The sequence below is a fragment of the Wickerhamomyces anomalus genome (genome assembly GCF_001661255.1).
Source record: "Wickerhamomyces anomalus NRRL Y-366-8 unplaced genomic scaffold WICANscaffold_2, whole genome shotgun sequence".
Classification (NCBI taxonomy): domain Eukaryota; kingdom Fungi; phylum Ascomycota; class Saccharomycetes; order Phaffomycetales; family Wickerhamomycetaceae; genus Hansenula; species Hansenula anomala.
The window spans coordinates 1,477,718-1,503,424 of record NW_017567111.1 but is presented as its reverse complement, the minus strand read 5'-3'; the positions used below and the strand labels follow the sequence as shown (position 1 = coordinate 1,503,424).

At 34.7% G+C, this 25,707-nt stretch overlaps 18 protein-coding genes across 18 annotated transcripts; 7 read left to right on the top strand and 11 right to left on the bottom strand.

Annotated features, from left to right (window-relative positions):
* Nucleotides 1-120: 120 nt before the first annotated feature.
* WICANDRAFT_90531 (uncharacterized protein) lies at nt 121-795 on the bottom strand. Its single transcript, XM_019186239.1, has one exon. It carries the CDS (start codon nt 697-699, stop codon nt 133-135), a length of 567 nt encoding a protein of 188 aa, XP_019040407.1. The 5' UTR covers nt 700-795; the 3' UTR covers nt 121-132.
* An 889-nt stretch (nt 796-1,684) lies between these two features.
* SEY1 (dynamin-like GTPase SEY1) lies at nt 1,685-4,097 on the bottom strand (the record flags this gene model as incomplete). The annotated part of the gene is made up of 2 exons (XM_019185536.1): nt 1,685-3,971; nt 4,033-4,097. 2 exons carry the CDS (start codon nt 4,095-4,097, stop codon nt 1,685-1,687), a joined length of 2,352 nt encoding a protein of 783 aa, XP_019040406.1.
* On the bottom strand, nt 4,032-5,374 carry RFC4 (replication factor C subunit 4; the record flags this gene model as incomplete). The annotated part of the gene is made up of 2 exons (XM_019186697.1): nt 4,032-5,287; nt 5,340-5,374. 2 exons carry the CDS (start codon nt 5,372-5,374, stop codon nt 4,348-4,350), a joined length of 975 nt encoding a protein of 324 aa, XP_019040405.1. The 3' UTR covers nt 4,032-4,347.
* Nucleotides 5,375-5,574: 200 nt separating this feature from the next.
* On the bottom strand, nt 5,575-6,609 carry TRM10 (tRNA (guanine(9)-N(1))-methyltransferase; the record flags this gene model as incomplete). Its single annotated transcript, XM_019184623.1, has 1 exon — nt 5,575-6,609. One exon carries the CDS (start codon nt 6,607-6,609, stop codon nt 5,575-5,577), a length of 1,035 nt encoding a protein of 344 aa, XP_019040404.1.
* A 389-nt stretch (nt 6,610-6,998) lies between these two features.
* Nucleotides 6,999-7,943, top strand: GET4 (the record flags this gene model as incomplete). The annotated part of the gene is made up of 1 exon (XM_019181433.1): nt 6,999-7,943. The coding sequence occupies one exon, from the start codon at nt 6,999-7,001 to the stop codon at nt 7,941-7,943; it is 945 nt and encodes a 314-aa protein (XP_019040403.1).
* A 53-nt stretch (nt 7,944-7,996) lies between these two features.
* Nucleotides 7,997-8,692, bottom strand: DDP1 (polyphosphatase DDP1; the record flags this gene model as incomplete). The annotated part of the gene is made up of 3 exons (XM_019181520.1): nt 7,997-8,316; nt 8,369-8,527; nt 8,644-8,692. 3 exons carry the CDS (start codon nt 8,690-8,692, stop codon nt 7,997-7,999), a joined length of 528 nt encoding a protein of 175 aa, XP_019040402.1.
* A 339-nt stretch (nt 8,693-9,031) lies between these two features.
* WICANDRAFT_22271 (uncharacterized protein) lies at nt 9,032-10,117 on the top strand (the record flags this gene model as incomplete). Its single annotated transcript, XM_019180933.1, has 1 exon — nt 9,032-10,117. A coding segment is annotated over one exon (1,086 nt), but the record flags the coding sequence as incomplete, so codon positions are not given.
* A 284-nt stretch (nt 10,118-10,401) lies between these two features.
* WICANDRAFT_61755 (uncharacterized protein) lies at nt 10,402-11,644 on the bottom strand (the record flags this gene model as incomplete). The annotated part of the gene is made up of 2 exons (XM_019183241.1): nt 10,402-10,461; nt 10,520-11,644. 2 exons carry the CDS (start codon nt 11,642-11,644, stop codon nt 10,402-10,404), a joined length of 1,185 nt encoding a protein of 394 aa, XP_019040400.1.
* Nucleotides 11,645-11,801: 157 nt separating this feature from the next.
* Nucleotides 11,802-12,698, bottom strand: WICANDRAFT_61754 (uncharacterized protein; the record flags this gene model as incomplete). The annotated part of the gene is made up of 1 exon (XM_019183240.1): nt 11,802-12,698. One exon carries the CDS (start codon nt 12,696-12,698, stop codon nt 11,802-11,804), a length of 897 nt encoding a protein of 298 aa, XP_019040399.1.
* Nucleotides 12,699-13,004: 306 nt separating this feature from the next.
* On the bottom strand, nt 13,005-13,670 carry ALG14 (N-acetylglucosaminyldiphosphodolichol N-acetylglucosaminyltransferase anchoring subunit ALG14; the record flags this gene model as incomplete). Its single annotated transcript, XM_019181461.1, has 1 exon — nt 13,005-13,670. The coding sequence occupies one exon, from the start codon at nt 13,668-13,670 to the stop codon at nt 13,005-13,007; it is 666 nt and encodes a 221-aa protein (XP_019040398.1).
* A 257-nt stretch (nt 13,671-13,927) lies between these two features.
* Nucleotides 13,928-14,692, top strand: SEC22 (SNAP receptor SEC22; the record flags this gene model as incomplete). The annotated part of the gene is made up of 2 exons (XM_019181526.1): nt 13,928-13,961; nt 14,079-14,692. 2 exons carry the CDS (start codon nt 13,928-13,930, stop codon nt 14,690-14,692), a joined length of 648 nt encoding a protein of 215 aa, XP_019040397.1.
* A 296-nt stretch (nt 14,693-14,988) lies between these two features.
* WICANDRAFT_83394 (uncharacterized protein) lies at nt 14,989-15,993 on the top strand (the record flags this gene model as incomplete). Its single annotated transcript, XM_019185535.1, has 1 exon — nt 14,989-15,993. The coding sequence occupies one exon, from the start codon at nt 14,989-14,991 to the stop codon at nt 15,991-15,993; it is 1,005 nt and encodes a 334-aa protein (XP_019040396.1).
* Nucleotides 15,994-16,158: 165 nt separating this feature from the next.
* On the top strand, nt 16,159-17,220 carry CMG1 (Cmg1p; the record flags this gene model as incomplete). Its single annotated transcript, XM_019183239.1, has 1 exon — nt 16,159-17,220. One exon carries the CDS (start codon nt 16,159-16,161, stop codon nt 17,218-17,220), a length of 1,062 nt encoding a protein of 353 aa, XP_019040395.1.
* A 247-nt stretch (nt 17,221-17,467) lies between these two features.
* On the top strand, nt 17,468-18,001 carry MED4 (Med4p; the record flags this gene model as incomplete). The annotated part of the gene is made up of 1 exon (XM_019180649.1): nt 17,468-18,001. A coding segment is annotated over one exon (534 nt), but the record flags the coding sequence as incomplete, so codon positions are not given.
* A 226-nt stretch (nt 18,002-18,227) lies between these two features.
* Nucleotides 18,228-19,973, bottom strand: ALE1 (lysophospholipid acyltransferase; the record flags this gene model as incomplete). The annotated part of the gene is made up of 1 exon (XM_019181548.1): nt 18,228-19,973. One exon carries the CDS (start codon nt 19,971-19,973, stop codon nt 18,228-18,230), a length of 1,746 nt encoding a protein of 581 aa, XP_019040393.1.
* Nucleotides 19,974-20,356: 383 nt separating this feature from the next.
* HEM15 (ferrochelatase HEM15) lies at nt 20,357-21,406 on the top strand (the record flags this gene model as incomplete). Its single annotated transcript, XM_019185534.1, has 1 exon — nt 20,357-21,406. The coding sequence occupies one exon, from the start codon at nt 20,357-20,359 to the stop codon at nt 21,404-21,406; it is 1,050 nt and encodes a 349-aa protein (XP_019040392.1).
* A 46-nt stretch (nt 21,407-21,452) lies between these two features.
* Nucleotides 21,453-24,752, bottom strand: YCS4 (condensin subunit YCS4; the record flags this gene model as incomplete). The annotated part of the gene is made up of 1 exon (XM_019181421.1): nt 21,453-24,752. One exon carries the CDS (start codon nt 24,750-24,752, stop codon nt 21,453-21,455), a length of 3,300 nt encoding a protein of 1,099 aa, XP_019040391.1.
* A 79-nt stretch (nt 24,753-24,831) lies between these two features.
* On the bottom strand, nt 24,832-25,483 carry WICANDRAFT_90527 (uncharacterized protein; the record flags this gene model as incomplete). Its single annotated transcript, XM_019186238.1, has 1 exon — nt 24,832-25,483. A coding segment is annotated over exon 1 (382 nt), but the record flags the coding sequence as incomplete, so codon positions are not given.
* Between the last annotated feature and the right edge of the window lie 224 nt (nt 25,484-25,707).

Genomic DNA, 25,707 nt, shown 5'->3' with positions numbered 1-25,707 from the left:
GAATTCAGCATTAGACAAGATCATTGAAAGATGGGAGAATATAAGCAAAGCTCATCAATGATATATATAGCATACTACATTTAATGACATGACTTAGATATATTTTCTAAGTTTTATAGGGGTATTTGTTAGCTAATCTTTACTATGGAACTGCTTTTGAGCTTTGATAGGAGAGAATCCAGAATGGTGGACCTTCCTTTTGCGGCTCATTGCACCAAAATGTCTTTTCGGCTTTGTTTGAGTCTCTTTCTTCATAGACTCTTTAGAACTTGATGGACTTTTTGATGGCGAAGATGCTTCTTTTGATGGATTCTCTTGTTTAGTAGGGCTTGGTGTATTTGATGCTGACGCTTGTTTGCTAGTGTTTTTTGAATTCTCGCTTGATGATCCAGTATCTGTATCACTTTCTTTCTTCGGCGAGTTTCTCCCTGGTGACTTTGTATTTTCCTCATCTATAGAAAGCGAGTCCATTCCTCTCTGATGTTCTTCTTCAAAATCATCAGAATGACTTGCTAACTCTTCAAAATCGTCTTCATCAGCCCCACCTCCAAGAGTATTGTTTATTGGCTTTCTCTCTTCTTTCTCTGGTGGGTTATTGTTTGTCTTTTGGTCCTGAAATGAGGTACCATAAGTCCAAGATGAATTTAAAGTATTTGCTTGAAGAATATCCCAGATATATTGATCTTCAATCTGAGGCATTCTCTTTTCCTTCCATAAATGATCAAATCTATTCTTTTCAAAAGATCTAATCACCCTTGCGTTAGCAGAATTTTGTGGGGCCCATTTTGATATAATATTACCGCCATTCATTCCTTCAACAGTCTCTCCTAAGAACCTGATAGCACTATCTTTATGCTCAATTAATCTCACCAAGTCGTCTTTATATTCGTTCAATGAGAAAATAACAGTTGATAAATGAAATATGAGATTTTTCAAAATAGTGATTGCACTTGAGTCAGGTAATATTACAAGATCAAAGTTCCAATTCAACTTTGCATTGCTGTAACTCTTCACCATATTCAACTTCAATTCCAGAGGAACACCCTTATCAACTTTTGACTCATCCATATGAATTTTTGTCTCTGTATCTTCACCGCTAAAGTTGTTTTCAAAAGAAGTTATCAAAGTCTGATAAACACTTCCAATAGAGTCCTGCTCTATACCATTTTGAAGTGCTTTGATATGTAATCTTTCCTCATCAACATCACAAATCCAAACATTTGAAAAGTCTGTAACATAAAGGCTGTAATGCCAACTTTCAATTGCAAAATCAACACCGTAATAATACTTTTTGTCCGAATTCAAGTTCAACACATTCCATTTTCTAGGTAAGTTCATGATACCAAATCTTGTAAGAGGGCTTTCTGTTTATATCACCAGCCTTTTCAATTCCTTCAGCTTGTCATTTATGAATTTTTGGAAAAGGGAAAATTTTCTGATCTTTTGAATCACCAGCTTTACTCAATTCTATGGGATGGCAGGCTGCTGTAGGTCAAAGATCAAATGGCTGGTTACTTGTTACTTGATCAAGGTGGAAAAATCAAAAAATCGTACGCACACGCTTTTGTCACAAATTTTTGAAATTCGCGGAGTAAAAAGTCGCGAAGCTGTCAAATCATACGGTTCAATATGCTTACATATAACAAAATTGTAGACATCAATGTGTTTTTTATTTGAGATATAATCAATCTTCCTTTTTATTTGATAAATCATCGAGTTCATAACTTTCTTCAGTTTCAGATGCTTGTTGCTGTCTTTGAGCAGCAACTCTGGCAGGACCTGGTTCATCAAGAAGAATATTTCTTAATGATGATTTTGCTTGACCAATAAAAATGTTTGTAGCTGTATTGACAGGTCCCCATAAGTTCATTGAGTGGATGAAGATGACAGCAACACCAATTAATAAGACCAACATTAATAACAATGGGTTACGAACAACAGCCATGAATTCGTTCCAGCCAAGAACTATCAATAGAACATACATGAATGGTGGAATTCTTGCAATGTTTGAGACAATAGAACGATTAGCATCACGGTAACTAATTTCTGCTTGTTTCAAGAAACTCTTTTTAATTTTGAGTTGATCAGTAGAGTTCAAGAGGTGAGCAAAAGTGTGAGGTTCTTCTTCATCCTCGTCATCTTCATCTGTAACAGGGATATCTGGAATGATTTCTGTTCCATTTGACAATTTTGCAATTGAGAATAAAGGTAATGTACCCAATGAGAACTCAGTGGCTTCACGATATGCTAATGAAATTTCAGTTTCATTTTTCCAGGTTCTTGGAACACCATCTTTATCATAAGCAAAAGCGTCATCAAATTGACGTTTTAAGACTGCAACAACATTTTCTTCTCTCAAGTATTCATGAATAAATTGATCAAATGAAACCCATGCTGATTTTTTAATTCTGAATGCTATTTCATCATTGAGTTCCGGATCTGATCCAATTTTGAAATCATATGTATCATCATCCTTCTTATATCTAGCTAAAGCATTATTTAAGGTTGACTTGAAATTATCCAAAACTTTGTCCCATAATTGTTCATCAGGGGTACCAAAAATCTCCAATGACTTGTTTTTAATGATCGGATTGATCTTTTTGTTCACCCGATTTACCAAGTTATCAACTTCTGTTTGTCTGACTTTGACTAACTGTTCATCAAGTTCTCCAGAGAATTCTTCAAGATCGGCTTGGTAATCAAAAAATTCGGGATCAACTTTCTTCACAGGTTCCATTTGAGTCGTGAAGTTTGTTAGCGCAGCTTGTCTCGCCTGAATAGATTTTTCCAAAAATGGTGCTTTGTTGTTCTTATCAGTAAATGTTTTTGTAAATGTTTCAATTTGTGATTTTTTTAATTGTTTGATGTACTCTCTAAAGACATTTTGTAATCTCAAGTTCACATCAGAGGTTAAACCTTTTCTTTTGGATTCATAGACTGCTTTGTTATAGTGAGATGCTTGTGTATCATATGCAGTTAATGCTAATGTCAAAAGGGAACTGAAGTGGTTAGCTAATTGACTACCTTCAAGTTTGGAAAAGTCAAAATGCTTCGAGATTTCTGAAAACTCTGCATCAAAAGCTTCCAAGGCTTCTTTTAAAATTTCGTCACATCTAAATCTTGCAACCAATATTTGCTGTGTAGGTAAATCAAGATCTTTGTTTGATTGAATTTGTTCCCAGCATCTTTCAGCATAGACAGTCCAACCATCGATTGGGAAATTTTGACGATAATCATTCTTGAATAGGTAATCTTTTCTTTGTTTATCGGAAAATCTATCGCCTAAATCACGGACATCAGATTCAAATTTCTCAGGTTGTAAAAGTTTATGAGCAAGCGCTGTAAATTCAAGATCAAAATAATCAGAGAGCTTGACATCAGGACTGACATTCTTTGGTTTATTTATGCTATCCCACATTTTTTCTAAATCAGCTGTCAAAGTGTTTGATAGATTGGATAAAGGTGTAGCACCAACATGATCTCTGATAACAAACAGCAACAAAACTTTATGAGATTTATTACCAAAAAGTGATAAATTCACTTCAAAGACAGTCTTCAATAATCCCATATTAGCACCTTGATACAAACCAACTTGGTGTTCCCAGATATTGACAATGAGAACTTCTGATGTTGATAAAGCAAACAATGCAGCTTTACGTTCAAAATCTTGATCTTCACCCCTTTCCCTACCATCTGAACCTTCAACATCCATAACAAAGACATGTTCTTGATGTAGCTTCTCTACTGATTCAGTTTTGTTGGTTTCAATCTCTGGAGAATACCCTAACCAAATACCTTTTGTGGTCTGTTGTCTTTGAGCTTCATTCATGACATCAAACTTTGTGTGGAAAAGCTTATTCAACAATGTTGATTTACCAGTTGATTGGGATCCAAAGACTGAGATAACATGATAGTCAAGTCCAAGATCTTGTTTGATAACTGATTTCAAGTATTTCTTGATTTGATCATTCCTGTTTTTATATTGTCAGATCAGGCTTACAACATAGCGCAACACGCTTAAAATAAACATACTGGAATACCTTATCTTCATCAATCACTTGGACAGACACATTAGAGACAATTGTTGATTCAGACATGATTGAGTTGAACTGAATAACAATTAAATAGCTCTGAGTTTGGAATTGAACTATGTTTCCAAAGGTTGTTGTTTTTGTCCAACGAATAATTTGTTTGAGCAGTGAAATCATGAATCTTTGACAGTAAGGAATTCGCGAACTCGTAGAGATCGAGGTGTCCGGGTGTAAGAGGAATTATGGAAGTTCATCTTATAAACTACAAAAAGGAATCAGTTATGAAGTCATTATTTTACATTTATTTTCCCTTTGTTCAATATTTTAATGCTGCAATTCTGGCTATCAATGCATTTAGTTGTAAATAAGATCCAACACCTTCTAAAACTCTCATATGAGTGATCCCAATTTCCTTCATTATTTCTAATCTATCACTCTCGTCAATTTCGTCCAAGTTTTTAACAACTTTGAAACTTGTGGAAGCAATATCAATTGCAGAGTAACCTTTATCCCATAATCCTTTCAGTAATTCCAAACTTTGATCTATATCACCATTGACAACACTTAAAATCATTTTCTTGATAATCAAAGGATGAGGACTATCCACAATCTTGAAAACATTTTCACCATTGACAAATCCAAAACCTGCAACAGTACTTTGTAAATTATTTATAGCTTGTCTCATATCACCTTCAGCTGTAAATATTAAAGCTTCAAGACCATCATTAGAGTATTCCACTTTTTCAAACTTGATTATCTCCAATAATCTTTTCAAAACTTCTTCATCACTTAATTTTGTATAACGCAAAATGGCACAACGAGATTGTAAAGGCTCAATAATCTTATTTGACACATTACAAGCAAATGCAAATCTAGTTGTATTTGAATAAATCTCCATGGTTCTTCTTAATGCTTGTTGAGCACCAGGTGTCATTGAATCAGCTTCATCCAATATAATGATTTTGTGTCTCCCTTCTGGTAATGATACTTTCTTTTGTGCAAATTGTTTTATCTTATTACGAACAACATCGATACCTCTATCATCAGAAGCATTAAGTTCTAAAACGGCATTTGAATAGGCTTCACCAAGCAATTCGTGGGCAAGACAATGGATTGAGGTAGTTTTACCAATACCTGGAAGACCTGAAATGATTAAATGTGGCATATTACCATCTTGTGCTATTAATTTTAAGCGTGATATCGTCTCTATATTTCCTGTAACATCATCTAATTTTTGTGGACGGTATTTTTCAACCCTAATTTCCTGTTAGTAACTGAATAGCCACCCCCATTGAGAGATACACATACCAAGGCAATTCAAGCTTCAATGAATTATCTGACATTACGTGGTTTGATGATCTATGTTCAGTTCAAATTGATTCGATATAGTTGATGCATACGCGTCTGATTTTTTCATCTCGAAGATTTTGGCGTCGCGAATTTCATTTTTGACATCGGACACTATTAGGAGTCTATACAAAGACCAATACATGTAAGCTACAATTAAAATAATCTATTGATTTCTATTGATTGAGCGTATTACTCATTCAGCTGAGGTCCCTTCTGTAGCATCGGCAGTTTGGACAGGCTCCGGTTTCTTTTCACTTTCTGGAGCTACCTCTTCAGCTTCAGCTTCCTCTTCATCCTCTTCGTCATCCTCAAGCTTTGCAATTTTTTCTGGATCAACGCTTGCAATTTCTTCTGGGTCAACACTTGTACTTCCTTCCTTATCCTCATTGATCAGTTTTCTTTGCGGTAAAACTTTTTCAAATGCTAATTTCCAATCTTTACCATTCCACCATTCCAACATTAATTCAACAACATGTGTTGTTGTTAAGACTCTTCTACCAAACAAGTTAATATATTCATCAATTGGAAGCCTTAGACATTTGAGTCCAAGTTCATCTGCCTTGTTTTTACAAAGGAACTTGTAACGACCTTTATCCACTATACCACCAATAACATATGTCATATCAGGTTCAAGCACTTCTAGAGCTTCTTCAGCATCTGCTGATAAATAAATGACATTTTCTGAAGGTTCAAAAGGTTCTTCATTGAATGTGATGTTTTTCCAATTTTGATATGCAGAAGATTTCATATCAACTTCAAATCTTCTTTTAAGGTTTCCTCCGAATGAAGTAACTTCTAGGTCAACAGTGTTTGGTGAAGTACGGTTTGCGGCATATGCTCGTGTAATTTGGGAACTCAAAGAAACTTTTTCTTTATCATTCATCAAATGATCAAAAGAACAATCTATAACAATCTTAGAACCTGTTTTGGTTTGAGTTTTTGGTTTTTTTGGTTTTTTAAGCAAATGTTCTGGAATTGGTTCATTTTTTTCAACATATGATTGAATTTCAAGACGACGAGCAGCATTGTTTTCCTTCTTCTTCTCTTTACGGATCTTGATATATTCCTTTTTGTTTTCTTGAAACTTTTTCTTTCTTTGAAGTTTCTTCCATTGAGATTTTGACATCTCTGCTGGTTTTACCTCTGGGATCGACTCAAGTGTTGGATAGTCTGCAGCCTTTGGGGCATCTTGAACAGGTGATTGTGCAGTTCCTGGTTGATCTGACATTGTGAACTAGTTAAGTGGGATTATTCAAAGTATAATTGATTAGATCAAGTGTCAAAATTTTTCTTTGTAGGAGGATCTGTGGTGTTTGGATGCGATGAGTAGAACATCTTAATAAAGGACTTTACCAGGTACTGCAGCGAAATAAGAGCAAGTGATAAGATCAAGCAATGCCCATTAAAGCTACTGATAAAAGGAAATTGGAAGTCCAAAAATCAGAAATGTTTTAACGTCAGATCTGTTCTTGCGTCGTTGAGGCCTTTCAGAATTGCAAAACGCTTTCGCGAAGTTTCGCGTGGCCCATTTATGGATTTTCTCGAACCTCCCATGAAAGCTTCAAGTATATCTAGATGTTCAAGTCTCCAATTGATACAAATCACCACATAATTAATATGTCTGAGGTTGAAATCAACGTAAAGAATCCTAAACTGCAAAGAACCTTGCAAAGGTTCAAACAAAAAATATCTGAAGGGGATTACTATGAAGCACATCAAACTTTGAGAACAATTGCAAATAGAAACGTCAGAACAAAATCTTATGGAGATGCTATCGAATTACTATACCATGCTGCACAAATACTTTTAAAATCTAGTCAACCAGCTACAGGTTCAGACTTGACAACATATTTGTTGGAAATTTATGACGAAGCTGAAATTCCAGTTGATTCAAGTTCAAAATCTAAAATCATCCAATTGATCTCATTATTTACACCAGATGAACCTACGTTGAAAAATGTTAGTATTCAAGCCATAAATTGGACAGTCAAATTTGGTGAATATAAATTTGGTGATCCTTATTTACATGATGTTATCGGTGAGAAGTTTTTGCAAAATGCTTCACTAGCTTATGATGCGGAAAGACATTTAATATTGGGTACATCAGCCAGCTTCCCATTATATTATAAATTGATATGGACATGGTATTTGGAAGATCCAAACTCCAAAAATGCTGGTGTTTATGTTTCTAGATTGGTATTGAATTACCTATTTATTGAAAATATTAAGTACGCCAATGAAGCACTCTCCAAGTTCATTCAAGACTTGATATCTACAAAGACTGAATTCAGTTCAGAAACTTTGAAAGAATCAGAAAATGAAGTTTTCATTTTTGAAGATCTACCTTTGATTAATTTCCTTCAATTGTTGTTGGTGTCTGTTCAAACTAAAAATGCACCATATTATCAAAAATTAAAGAATAGATACCAGCAAGATATCAACCTAGCAGAATTAGATGATGCTTTTTCCTATATCGGAGAGGTTTACTTTGGAATCCGTGTTCAAAAGAATATAAATCCACTACAAAATCTGATGAGCAGTTTCCTTGGAGGTGGGTTTTAAACAAAAACAATGTGTCGTTTTCCCTATTTAGGATTCATAATATACATATAGAACTAACTTCTTGCGACACTAGAACGTTCAATAGCTTCAACCAACTCTAATCTTTTGATACTTTTCAGTTCATCAATAGCTTCTTGGTAGGTAACCCATCTTCGCTGTCTTTTATGTGACTCTGGGAAAGTATCATACTCCTTCTCCACAATCATTTCGAAGAAATGAAATTCAGAACGTGGAGGATGTTTAAGTATTTCCGAGTTCATGAACTCTTCTTTATTGGTATTCCATTCTTTTGGCGGGCGCAAGTCATCAATAACACCTAGTGATTTCACAATCTTTCCAGTAACACCGGCTTCTTCCCACGTCTCTCTTGTAGCTTCAAGGTCATTAGTATTTCGTGCTGTGACAAGCTAATCACAAATACTCACCCGAATCTTTATAGTCTGGTTCATCTAACTCGACACCACCTTTCGGTATAACCCATTTTTTCTTGTGTCCAGTAGAGCTTATGAGTAAAACTTTGGATTTGTCTTGGTTTAAAACGACGCATCCAGCAACTACTCGAGCACCAGTTTCAGAATTGTAAACTTAAAGAAGAAAACGTTAGAATCATTCACCACCTTTCAATGAATTATACTCAATGAAAGACAGTTCATTTCTTGATTGCTTTGAAATAAAATGTAGCATTGTTAAATCTGCTTACGTTGATTTTCACGTCCGACTCTGGCCACTGTAGTTCTAACAAAACTCATGGCGAGTTTCTTGATATGAGATATAGTGAGTTGCTAGGTCTTTGGTTCGACATCTTTCTCTTGAATTGAGTAATAAACTTCTGAAAAGGCGTTGAGGTCCAAAATCAGTGGTCACATTTTCTTCGCGAATTGTATCGCGAATGCGTTTGATGTTTTCTTGCAAAAAACAATAATAACCTGCTTATACTGTTGTTTATTTCACGTAAAGCTCAATCGAAAACAATGGATTCTTTGCCTACAAGATTTGGCAATGAAGGCACAATTGGTGAACCTGATGACTCTATATACTCAAAATATCTGAGAAGTGGATTCAGTGAAACGAAGACTGATGTCAAGAATGATTCAGAAAATGATTCAGATAGTGATTCAGATTCAGATGATGAAGGTAAAGAGCATTTCCCAACTTCACACGAGCTCCCATTGAACGGGCATTCTAAAAAGATCAATAGCCTCAAATTTTCAAATTCTGGAAACAGACTTTTCACAACTGGTGCTGACTATAACCTAAGCATTTATGATTTCAACTCAATGAACCCAGCGGCAACAACACCTTTCAAATCATCTGAAGTTTATGAATCTCAGCCAATTATTAAAACTGATCTAAATAAGAAAAACGAAATTTTGACAATACCGAATGGTTTATCTTTCAAGGTTTTGGATGCTGATGGTGATGCTTTAAAAGAATTTAGTGAAGGTGATCGTTATATTTATGATGTTAAAACAACAAGAGGACACACTGATGTTTTGACTGATGGTGTATGGAACCCTGTTGATCAGGCGAAATTTGCAACATCAAGTAATGATTCCACTTTCAGATTATGGGACCTTGGTACTGGTAAACAAGAGAAAATTAACTTTATAAAATGCAAGGGAAAGAAAACAAAGATTTCTAATGTTTTATATACAACTTCCTCCAAGTCAATTATGGCTACTGATTCAGATTCAAGAATAACACTTTGGGATGTTAATGGGAATTTTAATAGACCAACTAAGGAATTACAATTAAATGGCACAATCACTTCAATCAATACTAATTTGGATGATGAAAATTCAGTATTGGTACGTACTACTAATAATGATCTTAAACTTTATGATTTAAGAAATTTTACGAATCCAGTGATTCAAAGATTAGATTTTCCAACAGCAGATTTGAGCTCTGCTACTTCATACCATGGACAATTTATTTTGGCGGGTACCTCATTTCAAAATCAAGATAGAGATACTGAATTGCATATTTTGGATAAATCTGATTTGGTAACATTGGAAACTTTGAGCTTCAGTGGATCAATCACAGCTTTGGATTGGAATAAAACTATTGACCAAGTTGCAGTTGGAACAAATTCAGGTGGGTTAAGTGTGTTATTTTCTCCAGATAGCTCTAAAAATGGTGCCAAAATAACAATCAACAACAAACCAAAAAAGAGACATTTTGATGAAAATGAAGCTTTTGTTACTTCAACCACATCACAAGTTGGCTATAATATGAATGAATTGGCTGAGTTAAACAAGAGTAAAAAGAAAAGGAATGGCGATGAAGAAGACCTGAAACCGAAGCAAAAATTCATATGGGGAACTACAGATGCCGAAAAGATCGAAAATAATATCAATTTGGAAGATCCCAGAGAGGCGTTGAAAAATTTCGCAAGTAAAAAATGAGTTTCAGTATTTGATATCCCTTTTACGGTTCAAGATGTTGTATGCACTTGCAATCAGATTTGAGTATCTCCAACTTTCAATTTCTGAGTTGTGAATAATTTGCTCTCCATTAACTGTGGTCATCCTGGTATCTTTGAAATATATCCTTTGACCCAATCTGTCATAAAATACTAATAATGGGTAATGGGTCCTATAAGTTGGGTACATGTTCTGTTGTTGAAATGTTGGTAACCATTTTGTTAAAAATAGTCTAGATGAGTTATCAAAGAACAACATTCTTAAAGCATCAAATTGAAATGGAGTTCTAAAATTATCAATATTGAAAATCAAATTAAGATCAATTCCCATAAATTCCATTTTAATTAATTTGGATTTGTTTTTTTGCAAAAAGTTATATATCGTATGTCCAATCTTTTCTTTGACTAATGATTTTCTACCTTCACCTTTTATTCTTTCATAAGCTCTTGCAAGCCCTGAGGTGAAAAAATGTTCAAATGCTCTTTCCTCTTCCAAATTTGGGTTCATACTGAAAAATCCCCAACTTGGATGAATGTGACGTGATACAAGGTTATACTTTCTTGATTCAACTTCAAAATATTCAAGGTCTTGAACTTCTGAAAACTTTTCATAATCATCTGTGGGAAAAGCTTTTGGATCTATTCTTGATAACTGGTTCTTTGTGAAGTTTATATAAATTCTCAACACTTGAATTTTTGGTGGAAGATGACAAAATGATTTGAATAAAAGTATGGGTTCATCGGCATCTATTGTCAAAACAACCAACCTGGACATTATAGGTAAAGTATTGAATAACAAACCAGTACTTAGTGGTAAGTTATCAGATGAAAAATATGATTTTCTAAAGTATACTGAAAGAATTGGTATAGCAGCTGCAACATTTTTTTTATTTTTATCCAAATACTGCAATGTATTAAGAGCATGGGATTCAGTGTTGGAAAAAATTCTTTGATCATCTTTAATGTGGACAATCTTAGTGGAATAGATCAAATATGCAAATCTTTGGTATAATTGCTTGCAACAAGTGACTAATGGGACAATTGAGTGGTTTGAACGGTATATGAAAAAGACAATAATTTTGAATACTTCAGGTGGGAGATCAAGTATTGTCACAGTTTGTTCATTTGAGCTGACATGGTTTTTGGATGTAAATTTTGCGGCTTGACGATATCTCAGCAGTGAATTGACCAAAATCTTTTGGAAGAATAGCGCTTTCTTGTTGGTTTGCAATCTCTTATTCTCAACCTTTGGTGCCTTATCTTGTTCAAACACGTCCATCTCTTTGGTATATCACTAAGTGACTCGGTACTATAAAGCATTGTCGTCATTCAACTGTGTGTATAGTATTTTGTCAATAACTATTTTCTTCGCTCCACAAAAACGTACTACGACAACATTGAAAAATACAAATCAGTCTTATTCATAAATAAATAACTCACTTCAAGAAGGCACCATTCGTAAGTTCTACTTCTAACTCGTAATCAGGCTGGAATTCGGAGTATAATGTTTCTGGATCACCTGTCATATGTTCAGTATAAGCGGCCTCATCATCACCAATAATCTTCTTTTCGTAGCCTTTGACAGAATCTGCCAACAATTGAACTTCACAACATCTTTCCATTAACGTGAACAAATAACCAGCTTCATCCACAGTAGATCCCACTGTTAGTAACCCATGATTCTGTAAAATAATGGCCTTCCCATTTCCTAGCGCTTTGGCTAATCTTTGTCCCTCTTCCTTTTCTAATACAACACCTCCAAAATCTGTATAGACGGAATGACTTTTGTAAAACATACAAACATCTTGATTCAACATCTCAAGCTCTTTACCAAATGTTGAATAAGTTTTACCATAGACTGAGTGAGTGTGACAAGCTGCATGAACATCTGGTCTTGCCTTGTGAAGTTCTGAATGGATTTGAAATCCAGCGGCATTGACAGCAGCTTTGTTACCACCAATAACCTTACCTTCTTTATCAACATGCACCAAATCACTAACTCTCATCAAGCTGAAATGTCTACCTAATGGATTAATCCAAAAAGTTTCGGGATCAACTGGATCTCTTACAGAGATATGACCAGCAGCACCTTCATTATAACCTCTTCTACCAAAGACTCTGAATACACCAGCCATGTGTTCTAATAGCCATTGACGTTCTTTGTGTTTATCTTCAAATTTTGGTTTGATATGAGCATATTCATATTCACCTTGTGCGATATTGTGAACACCAGCTTCCCCATAGTTTTCCTTCTTCAAGTATGCTTTATCATCTTTTGAACCCAACTTCAGTGTAGCGGTTTGCTTACTTTCAGTAGTACTTGTGGCTGACATCGTTTAAATAGTGATTAGGACCATATCACTTAAATTGATTGTCTTTCAAACGACATTTTGCACTGTTTAAATACAATTGATTCTCCTATCAAAACAATGCTTTTTGTCATTAAACTTTATTCTCATCTGGGCCTCCTAGTTAAATGAAAGTGTCTCCGAGATGGGGACGGCAGCTGTGTGCGACTGAGGAAAGTCTCTTTCTGGAAATATTTCCAGGCAGAAATCATGGTAAGGGCACAGGCGGAGACATACTTGTTCCTAGGCAGAGAGACTACTTAAGATCTAACATTAATATTAGCTTATTATTTACACAAGAATACCATACCATTCAGCATTAGGATATCTGGTTTGGAGCTTCTCCCATTGAACAATGAATCTATCACTTATCAAATAACAAAGCTTACCACTTAAACTGAGATCACTGACTCTAGCTAAACTCTCAATGTATAGGATCTTGGTACTATGTATACCGAATAACTTTAAAATGAAGAAGAAGTAACATATTGGAACAGAAGTACCTGGACCATTGACCATCAAAACATCGGGGAATGCTTTCATTTGTATAAATTGTTTGAATGTGGAAATTATAGTTTTGATAGTGGACCCAATTGATGATATTAAACCTTCACCAACTTTTCTAGCTCTTGGTAATTCAATTGTTTTGGATCTTTCAGAAATGTTTAATTCATTTTGAAGTTTTTGTAAATGAATAGATGAACTTGAATCACCGGAACTTATCACCCAGTATAGTTTCTTAGCTTTTGTTACACTCTCTGTAGAAGATAAGATTCTAATCATTTCACCTGTGTGTCCCCCAGATCCCAACAATACCATAATGCTCTTCTCCTCTATGATCTTTAGTGGTTTTTTCCTCAGTTGATGATGCTCCAACGCTGGTAAGACGAAAGCCAACCTTATCACCAACAAGGCAGCTACAGCCAATACACCCACAACTACAAATGTAACTTGCATAATATCTGCTCAATTCAGTCCAAAAATCTGATCTATTTACAATGTTTTGATTGAAGAAAGTTGAATCAAGTCAAACGATTTAGATGCACATTTATAATTCCGGTCAACACATCTCGTGACTAGTCACGTTTTACCCCGTAACTCATTTTCAGAAAGAGATTTCAAGATAATAACAACATTTGTTGACAGCATTTCATTCTTTAAAGTTTGTTGAGCTTCAGCCGTCCAAGAGTCACAGCTTTTCATAGATCAATATAATGATCAAATCTACACTTATATTTAGAAATGACGGTATGTTCTGCTTTTGTTTCCTTCTTTGCGCTTGAGGTTTGGTTATGAATCAATTCTGGTGAATCAAGATACAGCGAAAAAACTCTTTGAATTTGACAAACTAACAATTTGCAATAGGTTTACCCTTGTCAGGATCTGTTGATGATGACACTGATCCAAGCTTGACTGAACAAAAGAAGAAAGTCAAACTAATCATTTCAAGGATAACACCAAATTCGGAAACTCGTGCTTCAATTGAAAGTGATAATTATCAAATCCATTATCTAATGTTAGACTCAATCATATATTTCGCAATTTGTGAAAAATCATATCCAAGAAAACTTGCATTTTCATATTTAGCTGAAATTTCAAATGAATTTTCACAATCCCATGGTGCTGATAGTTTAAGGTCAGATACAAGACCGTATGCATTCGTTTCATTTGATAATTATATGAAGAAAACCAAGAAAATCTATCAAGATCAAAGAGCTCAATCCAATCTAGATAAATTAAACAGTGATTTAGCTGATGTTAAAGCTGTCATGAGTAAAAATATAGAAGATTTATTATACCGTGGTGATAGTTTAGATAAAATGTCTGATATTTCTTCATCTATAAGACTTGAGTCTAAGAAATATAGAAAAGCTGCACACAAGATCAATTTTGATCTTTTAATACAACAATATGCACCAATTGTTGGGGTTGGGTTATTCATTGTCTTTTTAGTCTATTGGATCTTTTTAAGAGGTTGATTTAACACTTGCAATTTCTTCTGTGTTTTTATTGTTTCCGTCCATAGTCAATTGATCCATAATAGCTAATTGAATTAAAACATGTAGCTCAGATCAAATAATCTCAAGCCCTTTTTGTAATTGTTCAGTAAAAGTCGGTATGTTTGTTCGTTACGAGCACCTCACTGACCAAAAAAAAAATCGGACCTTTGTTAAATTTATTGAACCACAACTTTTGATAACTTTGGACGGATCCTTTTACAATCGATCAATTTAGTCAATTTAACCATTCGCAATCTAGAATTTAGTAACCTATCATGTCTTTACAAACACTGATCCCAAAGTTCGAGTTTGAGCAAGTCCTGGATTCAAACCCTCAAACTAAAACAATGGCACTATTGGGGAAAATTGAATCAAAACCTGCAATTATAACTGTTGAAAAGACAAATTTCACATTTGATGAAAGCTTAGAAGGTGTTTTACCACAAGGTAGAAAATGTGATAGTGAATTTTCTTGTATCAATGCAATTGACAAGATTAGCACTATAACTGAAAATGATATTTATCACTGGGGGTTATGTACATTACAACAAGATATTGAAAAAAATCCAACAGCTAAATTGAACTTGATTTGGCCTGCTACTGAAGTTCATATTAGAAAATATACTCAACAACAATTCCATTTAGTTGAAGAGACTCCTGAAGTTTATGAAAAATATGTTGTTCCTTATATTGAAACAATGGTTGGTGATAGAATCAAATGGGTAAGAAACATCTTACATGAAGGCGCAGAGGCTGATAGAGTTGTCTACAACGATTTAGATAAAGAAAATGGGTTCATTTTGTTACCAGATATGAAATGGGATGGATTGAACCTTGATGCCCTATATTTAGTTGCTATTGTGTATCGTGAAGATATTAGATCATTAAGAGATTTGAATCCTTCACGTCAACAATGGCTAAAAGATGTTTCATTGAAAATCAGAAAAGCTGTCTCTTCAAGTTATAATCATCAAATTTTACCAGATGAATTGCGTCTTTTCATTCATTATCAACCATCTTATTACCATTTCCATATCCATGTTGTCAATATCACACATCAAGGTTTAGGAGATGGTATTGCAGCAGGTAAAGCTATATTAGTGGAAGATGTCATTGAACAATTGAACTATTTGGGACCAAAGGGATTCAAAAATAAGACTATTTCTTATGCGATTGGAGAGAACCATGATCTTTGGAAGAATGGTTTGAAAGAAGTTCAAAATAAAAGATTAAAAGAACTGGGTCTACCAACTGAACTTCCAGCTGGTGAATTTGAATAATAGTTTTGTATAGCATATGTGAAATAATATTTATGAGGTTATGTGAATCAAGTTTGTAAGTTTTATGTCGCCCTTGTCATTTTGGCAGTCATTAACAAAAAAATAAGTCTGACTAAAACAACGATTATTATACAAGCTAGCAACTTTTCCAATTCAATTAACATCATGAGTTTGAGGAAACGAGCTGCTCTTGGATTCGATGACGGATCTAGTGATGAAGAAGTCGAAAAGCCACAACCTCTTTGCAAATCAAAACTGCCCAAGCTATCATTCAAGACACAAGAAATAAAAGAAAATGATATAGATGATGTGCGACCAACGTTGGGAAAAGAAGAAGACCCAGAAGCAATTTTGGGCGGAGATGATGACTATATGAGAATGGCAATTACTGAAGATGAGAAAACTGGTCCACAGAGGTTGCAGCCGAAGGATGAGACCAAGACTAAACCAGGATATAACTTTGAAGAGATTCAAGATAAAAAAGAATCAAAGCCAGCATCACTATTTGGTCAACTAGAGTCTAGCAGAGCGGATGATAGTACTCTGCAGCCAATGCCAAAGTCACAGTTGAAAAATTCCTCTAAAGGTCTTTCAATAATGGAAAAGATGGGTTTCAAGATCGGAGATACACTAGGAAAAGATAGTAAGAATAAAAAGGCCATTTTGGAACCAATCTTGGTATTACAAAGAGAAGATAGAACAGGTATAAAAGAAGGGCAAATAAAGATAGGGAAATCAAATAAAACTAAAGCTTTTGAGGGAATAACAAATGAAGATGCTAAAGAATTTAGAGAAAGGCTAACTGATGAACAAAACACTCAGAGGCAAGAAAAGATTTTACACAAGATGCAAAAATATTGCTTAGAATTCAGTGGTGATGGTGATGCTCCTGATATAGAAAAAGTTGACCCATTGGGTATCAATGTCTTGTGGAGAGGATATGTGAAATTTGTTCAAAAACTACTCAAAGATAAAAGGGAGCAGAGAAGAATTAAAAATCCGGAAGAAATACAAGAAATTCAGCAAGATGGTGAAAACTCTGAAGAGGAGGATAATGATGAAGAGTTGGAATTGTTCGAAGAATTGACCATAGAGGAAAAAGTTCGAAAACTTCATTTGTTTCTAAGGACTGAATTCGATTATTGCTATTATTGTGGTGCAAAATATGAAGATCAAGGCGATTTATATGAGCATTGTCCCGGATTTACTGAAGAGGATCACGTTTAGCCTTTTTCATTGATGAATTTAATGATTTTTCGAAAGCACCATTTGTAGTTCTGCCATTTTTTCACGGTTCGGCATATATTTCAATCTCGATTTTTTACACAATCAGCTACAACTTACACAACACTTTCATCAGGATTAGAATCAAGGATTCATCATCATGTCCAAACCAAATCCTAGCATTCCAAGGCCTGTCTCATCCACAAACCTTTATTCAAGAATAGGAACCCCAGAAATACCCAGTATAAAAGAGATTAGAGTCGCTAATTTACCTATTTCCAAAAACCTTAATGCATTTGAAAAATCTTTATCATCATTGTTAACGTCAATATCCAAATATGATCCTCAAGAATCTGAAGCTGAAGAATTGTTATCTATTCAAAAAGAACTAGAGCATTCAGTGGGTGATATAATAACGCATCAGCAATCGGGATTGAAAATTGATTCCCTAGAGGCCAAATCATCAAATGTTGATAACAATTGTAAACAAATACTACTTGGGTTAAGTGAATGTAGGAATCAATTAAAGTCGTTACCAAACTTGGAAGAAGTACAGCAGGAACAAAAACAAATGCAAAAGAATAAACTCAGTGCAGATGAATTGTTACAATATGCTATGAAATTGGCAAAATTCTCAACTGCCCCACCAACATTTGATAGTGGTTCAATCGGCCCTAATAACTTTATATGGCCAGCTGAAGACTCTTTGAGAAAAGGTATGCTTGCTATTGCATCCTTGAAAGCTGCAGAATTGACTGGTATGGCACCTGAAGAGAAGGAGGATGAGGCAAATGATGAAGACGAAAAGGTTACATCAAGTCCGCGTGTTAATAGAAGAGGTTCTTTTGGTGGATCCTATGGAGGTGATGATAATGATGGAGATAATAACGTTATAGAGGATCTGGATCTTTTCGATCCTGATGATTTATAGGTACAATAACTCATATCAATCTATAACATAAGTTTCGTAATTATACACATATTTAGTTCTTAAAACGAACGAACGGTGGTTATTCATCTTTATTATTCTTTTTAAAGTTTGGACCTTTCTGTTTCAAGGTTTCAAGATCTTTTGAGAATTCATTATAAGCTTCTTTAATTGCCTTTTCTTCGGTCTTTAACCCATTTTGTTGTTGCCAATCTTTGACATCTTTTTTGAAATCTTCAAGTTCTTCAACAATTTTATTCAAGTCTGCTTTTTCAAAGTCTGCAGATGGGATACCCAAATGCATGTTTTCAGAAGATTCATAATCTTGTTTATCCTTTATGATATCTGTGAGTCTTGGTTCTTTTGGTTTAACTGGGTGGTATTGTTTAAAGAAAGCTGTGACTTGAGCGCTGAAAGGACCTTGGAACAAGAATAAAGTTAGCCCAATACCAACGTGACAATAAAAGTAAACAGTTTTCCATTCTTCTAATGATGGCTTGAAGTCTAGGATAACAAATGGCTGGACTAAATAAGCCAAAGCTGATTGTGTGACAATATAACAAACAATGTCATAAAACATTTTGGTTCTTTTTGGAGTGACCCCATCATTTTCAATGAAAATAGGTCTGAAATTACGTCTGTAAACTTTCCCACAAGTTTGTAACAAGGCACCAGTTGCAAAACTCAAATAATAACCTGGTCTGGTACCATGCCAGAATGCTGAAGTTAAAAATGTGAATAACGTACTCTTGAAACCAGGTTTTTTACCCTTTTTGGAAACTCTCAAATAAACATAATTTTTCAACCATTTGTTTGTGTTTTGATTCCAAGCTTCTAAAGCACCATGAATATTTTGAGCGCTTTCAAAAGCGAAAATATCAATATTTTGAACTCTATCCCATCTGATAGTTTTAGTCTCTTTGTCATAACCATTATAACCTAAACCAGCTAAAATACATGAAGCTTCGGAAAGTGTCCATGCAGCATAATACTTCAATCTGTAAGTGAATGCTAAAACGTACAAATACCAAAGTTTGAACAAAAAGTTCTTATTTGTATACCAAGGAGTGAATGTGGTTTCAACGGAAAAGTATTCACCACTTTTTTGCCATAATAATAACCATCCAACAGCTTGCAAGGAGCGGTAAAATGAAACTTTACCTGATTTTGGAATATTTCTCTTTCTCTTCTTTCCTGGTTTTTTACTCTCTGGCAAGTCTGTAAACATCTTGGAGTTCAACCAACTTTCATAATCAATATAATCAAAAGAAGGACCTGTTAATAAAGATGGATAAAAGAATGAAAAACTCAAAAAGTTTAGCAATGGCGGATGACTCTTAATAGCTTTATTCTTTTGAAATGTTGATAATTCTGATTCCGGTTTTCTACCATCTTGGACGTTCCAAGCAAAACCAGTCAATTTCATACATAATACCATCTGAGCACCAGTGATATCAATCTTTGTAGAATCATATTCATTATAAAATTGCAAGTAGAAGTGATTCATAGCCAAATGACCCATAACGAATGCAAAGTTGATAAATGGCATAAAGTCTGATTTCAAATATTTAGTACACAAGTATGTAAACATTGTACTAATAAACAAGGTCCGGAACCCACTAAACAGAGACATGATACCAAATAAGTAGAATCCAGAAATTGAGATGATGTAGATATTCTTCAGTCTTATGTTGTTATCTGGCAATCTTTTCAAGATGGCATTCAAGGGAAATGATCCAAATAGACATATAGCCAGTTTCATTGTAGCTTCATCAAGCCCAATGGCTTCAGCCCAGAGATCTATCTGGCTTGATATTGGATTTAACATATTTTCAATCAGCTTAACGACCTTCAAGACAAAAATAAGGTGTTTTGTAGCCAATTCAACAATTAATGTTGATTTTTTTTGTTGGTATAAAACCCAGATCCCAAAATTCGCGGAATGCTCATCGTCGTATTTTAAATTTTTGGTTAGAGGCACTGATATTTTCGATAAAGTCTCGAACATTTTAGCAATCTAACTTTTCAACGTTTTACAAAGGCTACAAAAGGAATCAAACTTGATTAGCATCTGCTATGAAAAACATACTATCAAGAACGGCCTTAAGTCAGTCAAGCTTTGTCCTGAGATCTGGTGCCTCTAGATTCTTTTCATCAAGTTCAGCTGCTTTCAAAAGACAACATAATGGAACAGCAGTCGTGTTCATGAATATGGGTGGCCCATCAACCATCCCAGAAGTCCATGATTTCTTGTACAAGCTATTTGCAGATGGTGATTTGATTGATTTAGGTGTTGGGAGATTTCAAAGACTTTTAGCCAAGTTCATTTCAGCCAGACGTACTCCAAAAATCGAAAAATACTATCAAGAAATTGGTGGTGGTTCTCCAATTTTGAAATGGTCCCAATATCAAGCTGAAGAAGCTTGTAAGATCCTAGATAAATCCAATCCTGAAACTGCTCCTCATAAACCATATGTTGCTTTCCGTTATGCCCGTCCTTACACTGAAGATACTTTACAGAAATTGTTGGATGATGGTATTACAAGAGCCGTCGCCTTTTCACAATACCCACAGTTCAGTTATTCCACTTCAGGTAGTTCAATTAATGAATTATGGAGACAAACACAAAAACTTGACCCTCAAAGAAAGATTGAATGGTCAGTCATTGACCGTTGGCCAGATCATCCAGGCTTGGTCAAAGCTTTTGCTGGTAATATCAAGGAAAAATTGGCCGAATTCCCAGAATCAATCAGAGATAAAGTGAAGATTTTGTTTTCAGCTCATTCATTGCCAATGGATGTTGTTAATAGCGGTGATGCTTATCCAGCTGAAGTCGCTGCTACTTCATATGCCGTTATGAAAGAATTGAATTTTAGTAACCCTTATAGAGTCGTTTGGCAATCACAAGTTGGGCCAAAACCATGGTTAGGTGCTCAAACTGCTAAACTTGTTGAAAGAATCGAAGCTGATTCTGAAGGTATTGTGCTTGTTCCAATCGCTTTCACTTCAGATCATATTGAAACCTTGCATGAAATTGATTTAGAATTGATTGGTGAATCCAAATATAAAGATAGAATAAAAAGAGCTGAATCGCTAAATGGTAATCAAACTTTTATTGAAGGTTTAGCTGACATTGTTGGCTCACATTTGAAATCAGATGAATTGTATTCAAAGCAATTACCATTCGATTGTCAATTAGGTGTTGGAAGAGATGTTTTCAAACATCCATCTGAACTTTTTGGTGATCACTACAAGCCTTAAACTTATACATAGACATCATAATTATTATTAAACATTTGTAAATACATCATGTACGAGCAGCAACCATTGTATAACCAGTTTCCAATATTTGAGTAATCACATCACTCTTGATAGGAAGAGCACCCAAAACAAATGCGACATCATTCCATTGTTTTTCATTTTCAACTTTAGTAATTCTTTGAACTAATTTATCACTCAATTGTTTTTGGTGTCTTTCCTTTTCAACAAAAGATAACAAGAATTTGATGATACGTTTCATAGCATCCTTATTCAAATTCTCATCATTTGATAAACCACTGAAAATATCAATAAATCCATTATAAATAGCATTATCTTTAGTAGCAAGTTCTGTGAAGAATAACTTACACATATCACTAATACCTTGGTCTGGATCTTCAAGACATTTAGCCATTTGTGATAATTGACCTTTAACTTTAACTTGACCGGCTAAAATCAAAAATGTGATTGTCATCAAACAAGTACGTTTAACCATCAAATCGTCATCATGTAAACGACGGTACAAGAAGTCCGTATTTTCATCAACAAGGTTATTAAAGCAAACAGCCATATCACCAAGCCCAAGAACGGCGTTAGAACGGATTATAGGGTCTTCAGAGCGTTCCATGATGGTAATTAACAAGGCCAAATTATCTTCACAATATTTGGATGAAACACACATTAGCTTCTCCATACATAAAACAGCTGATCTTTGTAGGATCTTATTATCATACTTCAGATTGTTGGAGCAGATTTCTTTAACAAGAGGTCCAAACTTTGATAATAATGAGTGTTCCCCATACAAAAGTTCCTTCTCTTTAATAAATGCAACAGCATCAGCAAAATCATCTTCTGAAGTACCACCAATCATTTCCAATTCATTTGCTTCTTCCTCATTTTTGTCTCCTTTAGCTTTAGTAATCTCAGCTTCAATCTTTTTCTTTTTGAATTGAGCCTCGAGTGCTTCAAGATGAACTATAACTTTTATTGAAATATGACCAACAATAAATAGTAATTGAGACAATGAGACAACTTGGGACTCATTTTCATGACTTGAACCAAAAGTGAGCTTTGTTTTTTGTTTAATAATCTCAGTTGCAACATCTTCTGGTCTGCTGGCAATGTTGAAGATGGTATTTATTGCCTGTTCGGCAACACTATAATATTCACTGTTCGAATTGTATTCAATCAAAACATTTGCCAGTTTGTCAATAGCTTCTTTTTCTCTTGGAACTTTGAACGTGTCATGTTTCTTATCCTGTGGTATAACTCTGTTCAATGCAATACAAGAGTATTTGGCTAATACTAAATCTTCTTTACCTTTTTCTCCAAGACCGACATTCAATAAAGCATCAATACCTTTCATTGAGATATCATTATCAGATAAGGCCAACATACCGAGAACAATAATAGCACCACGACGTTGTTTCTTTGAGAAATTTTGGCTTTGAAAGCTATAAATTTGCCATAATACTTTAACAACAGTCTCATTAATTAACGAAGCTTCATACATCAACCCTAATAATTTTTCTAATGAAGCTAACTCGGGAACAGTAGCTGAATAAGTCAATGAAATCAAATTTTTCGCAATCAATGCAGCTGCCTCAAGTTCTGAAGAATCATCTGGAGCCAACAAGAACAAATTTTTATAACATTCAACCAAATGAGTTGCAACATTTGTACCTTCGTCGTTATTGCTCTTCATCCAAACAAGATGTAACATACGACGAATACCAGTATCAACATTTTCAATAGAATAAGCATCAGCTAAAACGAAAAAGTCCATTGTTTCAATAACTTCATTTTTATTCTTGGAGTATAACAATTGTGAGGCAATTTCAACACCATGCTGTATCAGCTTGATAAACTTGATAGCATCATTATAATATTGAATAGTCAATTTGATTTTGAAAACAGCATTTGAATTACTCTCTTTTTCAATCATTGAAGGCAATTCTTCTTCTTCATCAGAATCTTGTTCTAAGTTTCTTTCAATAACAGCTTGAGTGGTATCTGCTGGCTCTAAACTCTCTAGCTCTTTCTCAGCATCGGCCAACCTTTTTTCCCAAACTGATAATTTAAGTTGAGTTCCATGTAAAGCTCCAAACGGATGTGTCAAGACAAGACGAGACATCAATTTCACTGCATTACGTCTAACCAATGAACTTTTATCCTCTAAACTTCTAACAGCTATCTCGACAAATGATTGACGATATTTAGTAAACTTGGCATCAACCTCACACAGTTTCAAGATTGATTGTATAGCCTTTGTTCTAACATAAGGATTTTGATCCAAAAATCTTTCGATCAATAAATCCAAAAGACCTGATACTTGATTTTTGTAACGTTCCAGTTCATCTTCATCTTTACTGATTTCAATAATAATATTACCACAAGCTTCCACCACAGCACATCTTAATGTATAGGAACTATTATTCAATAATTGTGAAACCAATGTCATTTGTTTCAGCAATATTCTAGGGATCAACTCTGAAACTTTCACAATGAATAAAGATATTTGCTTTGGACCATTATTATCATTACTATTAAACTCTTTGTTACTGACTTCTCTCAAAACGTCTTCCGTGAGTTGGAAATGATCATATTGATCGTTTAAAATTTGTAGCAATTCAGCCATCATTGAATTCAAATGACTGAAATAAGTCAAGTTTTGAACGATAGCACTTTGAGCAGCCGAGGCATGACCATGGAACTTCACAGCCATAGCAATGACTTTAAACATGTACATTTTGACACCAACAACTTTGACTCTTGGTTCATTTTCCATCAATATATAAATTGGTCTTGTGAACGAACTAACGAACAAATCCTTTTCTGGGGTGGTGGTGAACAACTTACTTAGGTGTAATTTGAATACAGCACAAATAGCATCCATTATGTTTTCAAGTTGTGTGCAATTGTTTTTGAACACTTCTAAAGCTTGATTTGTAACCTTCTTGGAATTTGTATTTGATGACGGAATATGCTCAAGGCCCAAATAAGTTAATAAACAATGTGCCAAATACGCGTAAGCTTCCAAGTATTGTTTATGAGCCACGAAAAGTTCAGTTTCACCATTTTCAATAATGTTTGATGAGTTTTCAGCTTGATTGTGTAAACTTGAAGTAACCAAATATATAACTTGTTTTTGTTCTTTCTTATTCAATTTTGGGTAAGCATGAACTAGCTCTTCTAGTGATTCATAAATACTAGAGTTACTGATTGCCTCTAAACTAACAGCTAAAGATCCTGTAACTTGATCCAAAAGGTTATCAGCATTCGATATGTCGAATGAGTCCTTGTCTGCCTCTTGGAACGCCGTTAATGACTCTGAAAGATTAAAGTCCATTATCTTTGATGAGTGGGATTATCAAGCTCAAAGGGTGTGTACTTGTTGTCGTTTGTTGTGTTTTGTTTTTTTTTGTTCTTTGAAATCGAAATCAAAACAAACCAAAAAAACGCGATCACCATAGTTACGGTGATCTTGAAGTCTGTACACGTGATGTGGTGTTCGGGTGAACGTATCTACACTTATCATTTGGCAGAAGTACATTGTCTTTATTATGATTGTGAAAAATCATAAAAAGATGAAGTGCAAAACAATATAAATAATCAATGATTTTGACTAATTTTGGTTCTCCCCAGTGGAGAAGGCTGCATTAATGTGCCAGCATTAGAAGTCTGCTCACTATTGAAACCCTTTTCTTGGTCAACAACGCGTTCACCAATATTATTTCTTGCATTTCCTTTGTTGTTTCTTCTCTCTCTGTACTTGTAGAATTGACGACATGAATATTCAAACAAAGCAGAGAAGACTAGTAATGCAAATGCAGTCCAGACAAGTGCAAAGTATCTTTTACCAACTTGAGCTGAAATACCATTTCTACCGTAATGATTTTGAAAAGAATGAACCATTTTGACCACCGTGACATTACTGATAACGTTTGAGATAAACAAGGCAACAGCTGCAGAAACTTTTTGTAAGTCATAAGACGGTGCACTGAATAATTGTAAAACAATACTGATTCCAATCAAAACTACCGACATTATCAAAAAAGCATTAGCAGCACCTGATGTAGGCCCATCAACCTCAGTGGCCTGCGATAGATATATATCACTCTCTTCAACTTCATGATTGGCCACAAAAGGATTAATAGCATTGGCCATATAATAGCGAACATTCAAAGATTTTCTAGTTTCGGTTCTACCGCAAAGGTATGGAACAAAACCATCACGATTATACCCCAGGCAATTATTCCATAGTGAATATCTTTGAATTGGGAAGAAATTGGTTGAACTTTTCC

Excerpts from the sequence above, each read along its gene's own strand:
- WICANDRAFT_90531 (XM_019186239.1), bottom strand. The coding sequence starts at position 699 with ATGCCTCAGATTGAAGATCAATATATCTGGGATATTCTTCAAGCAAAT.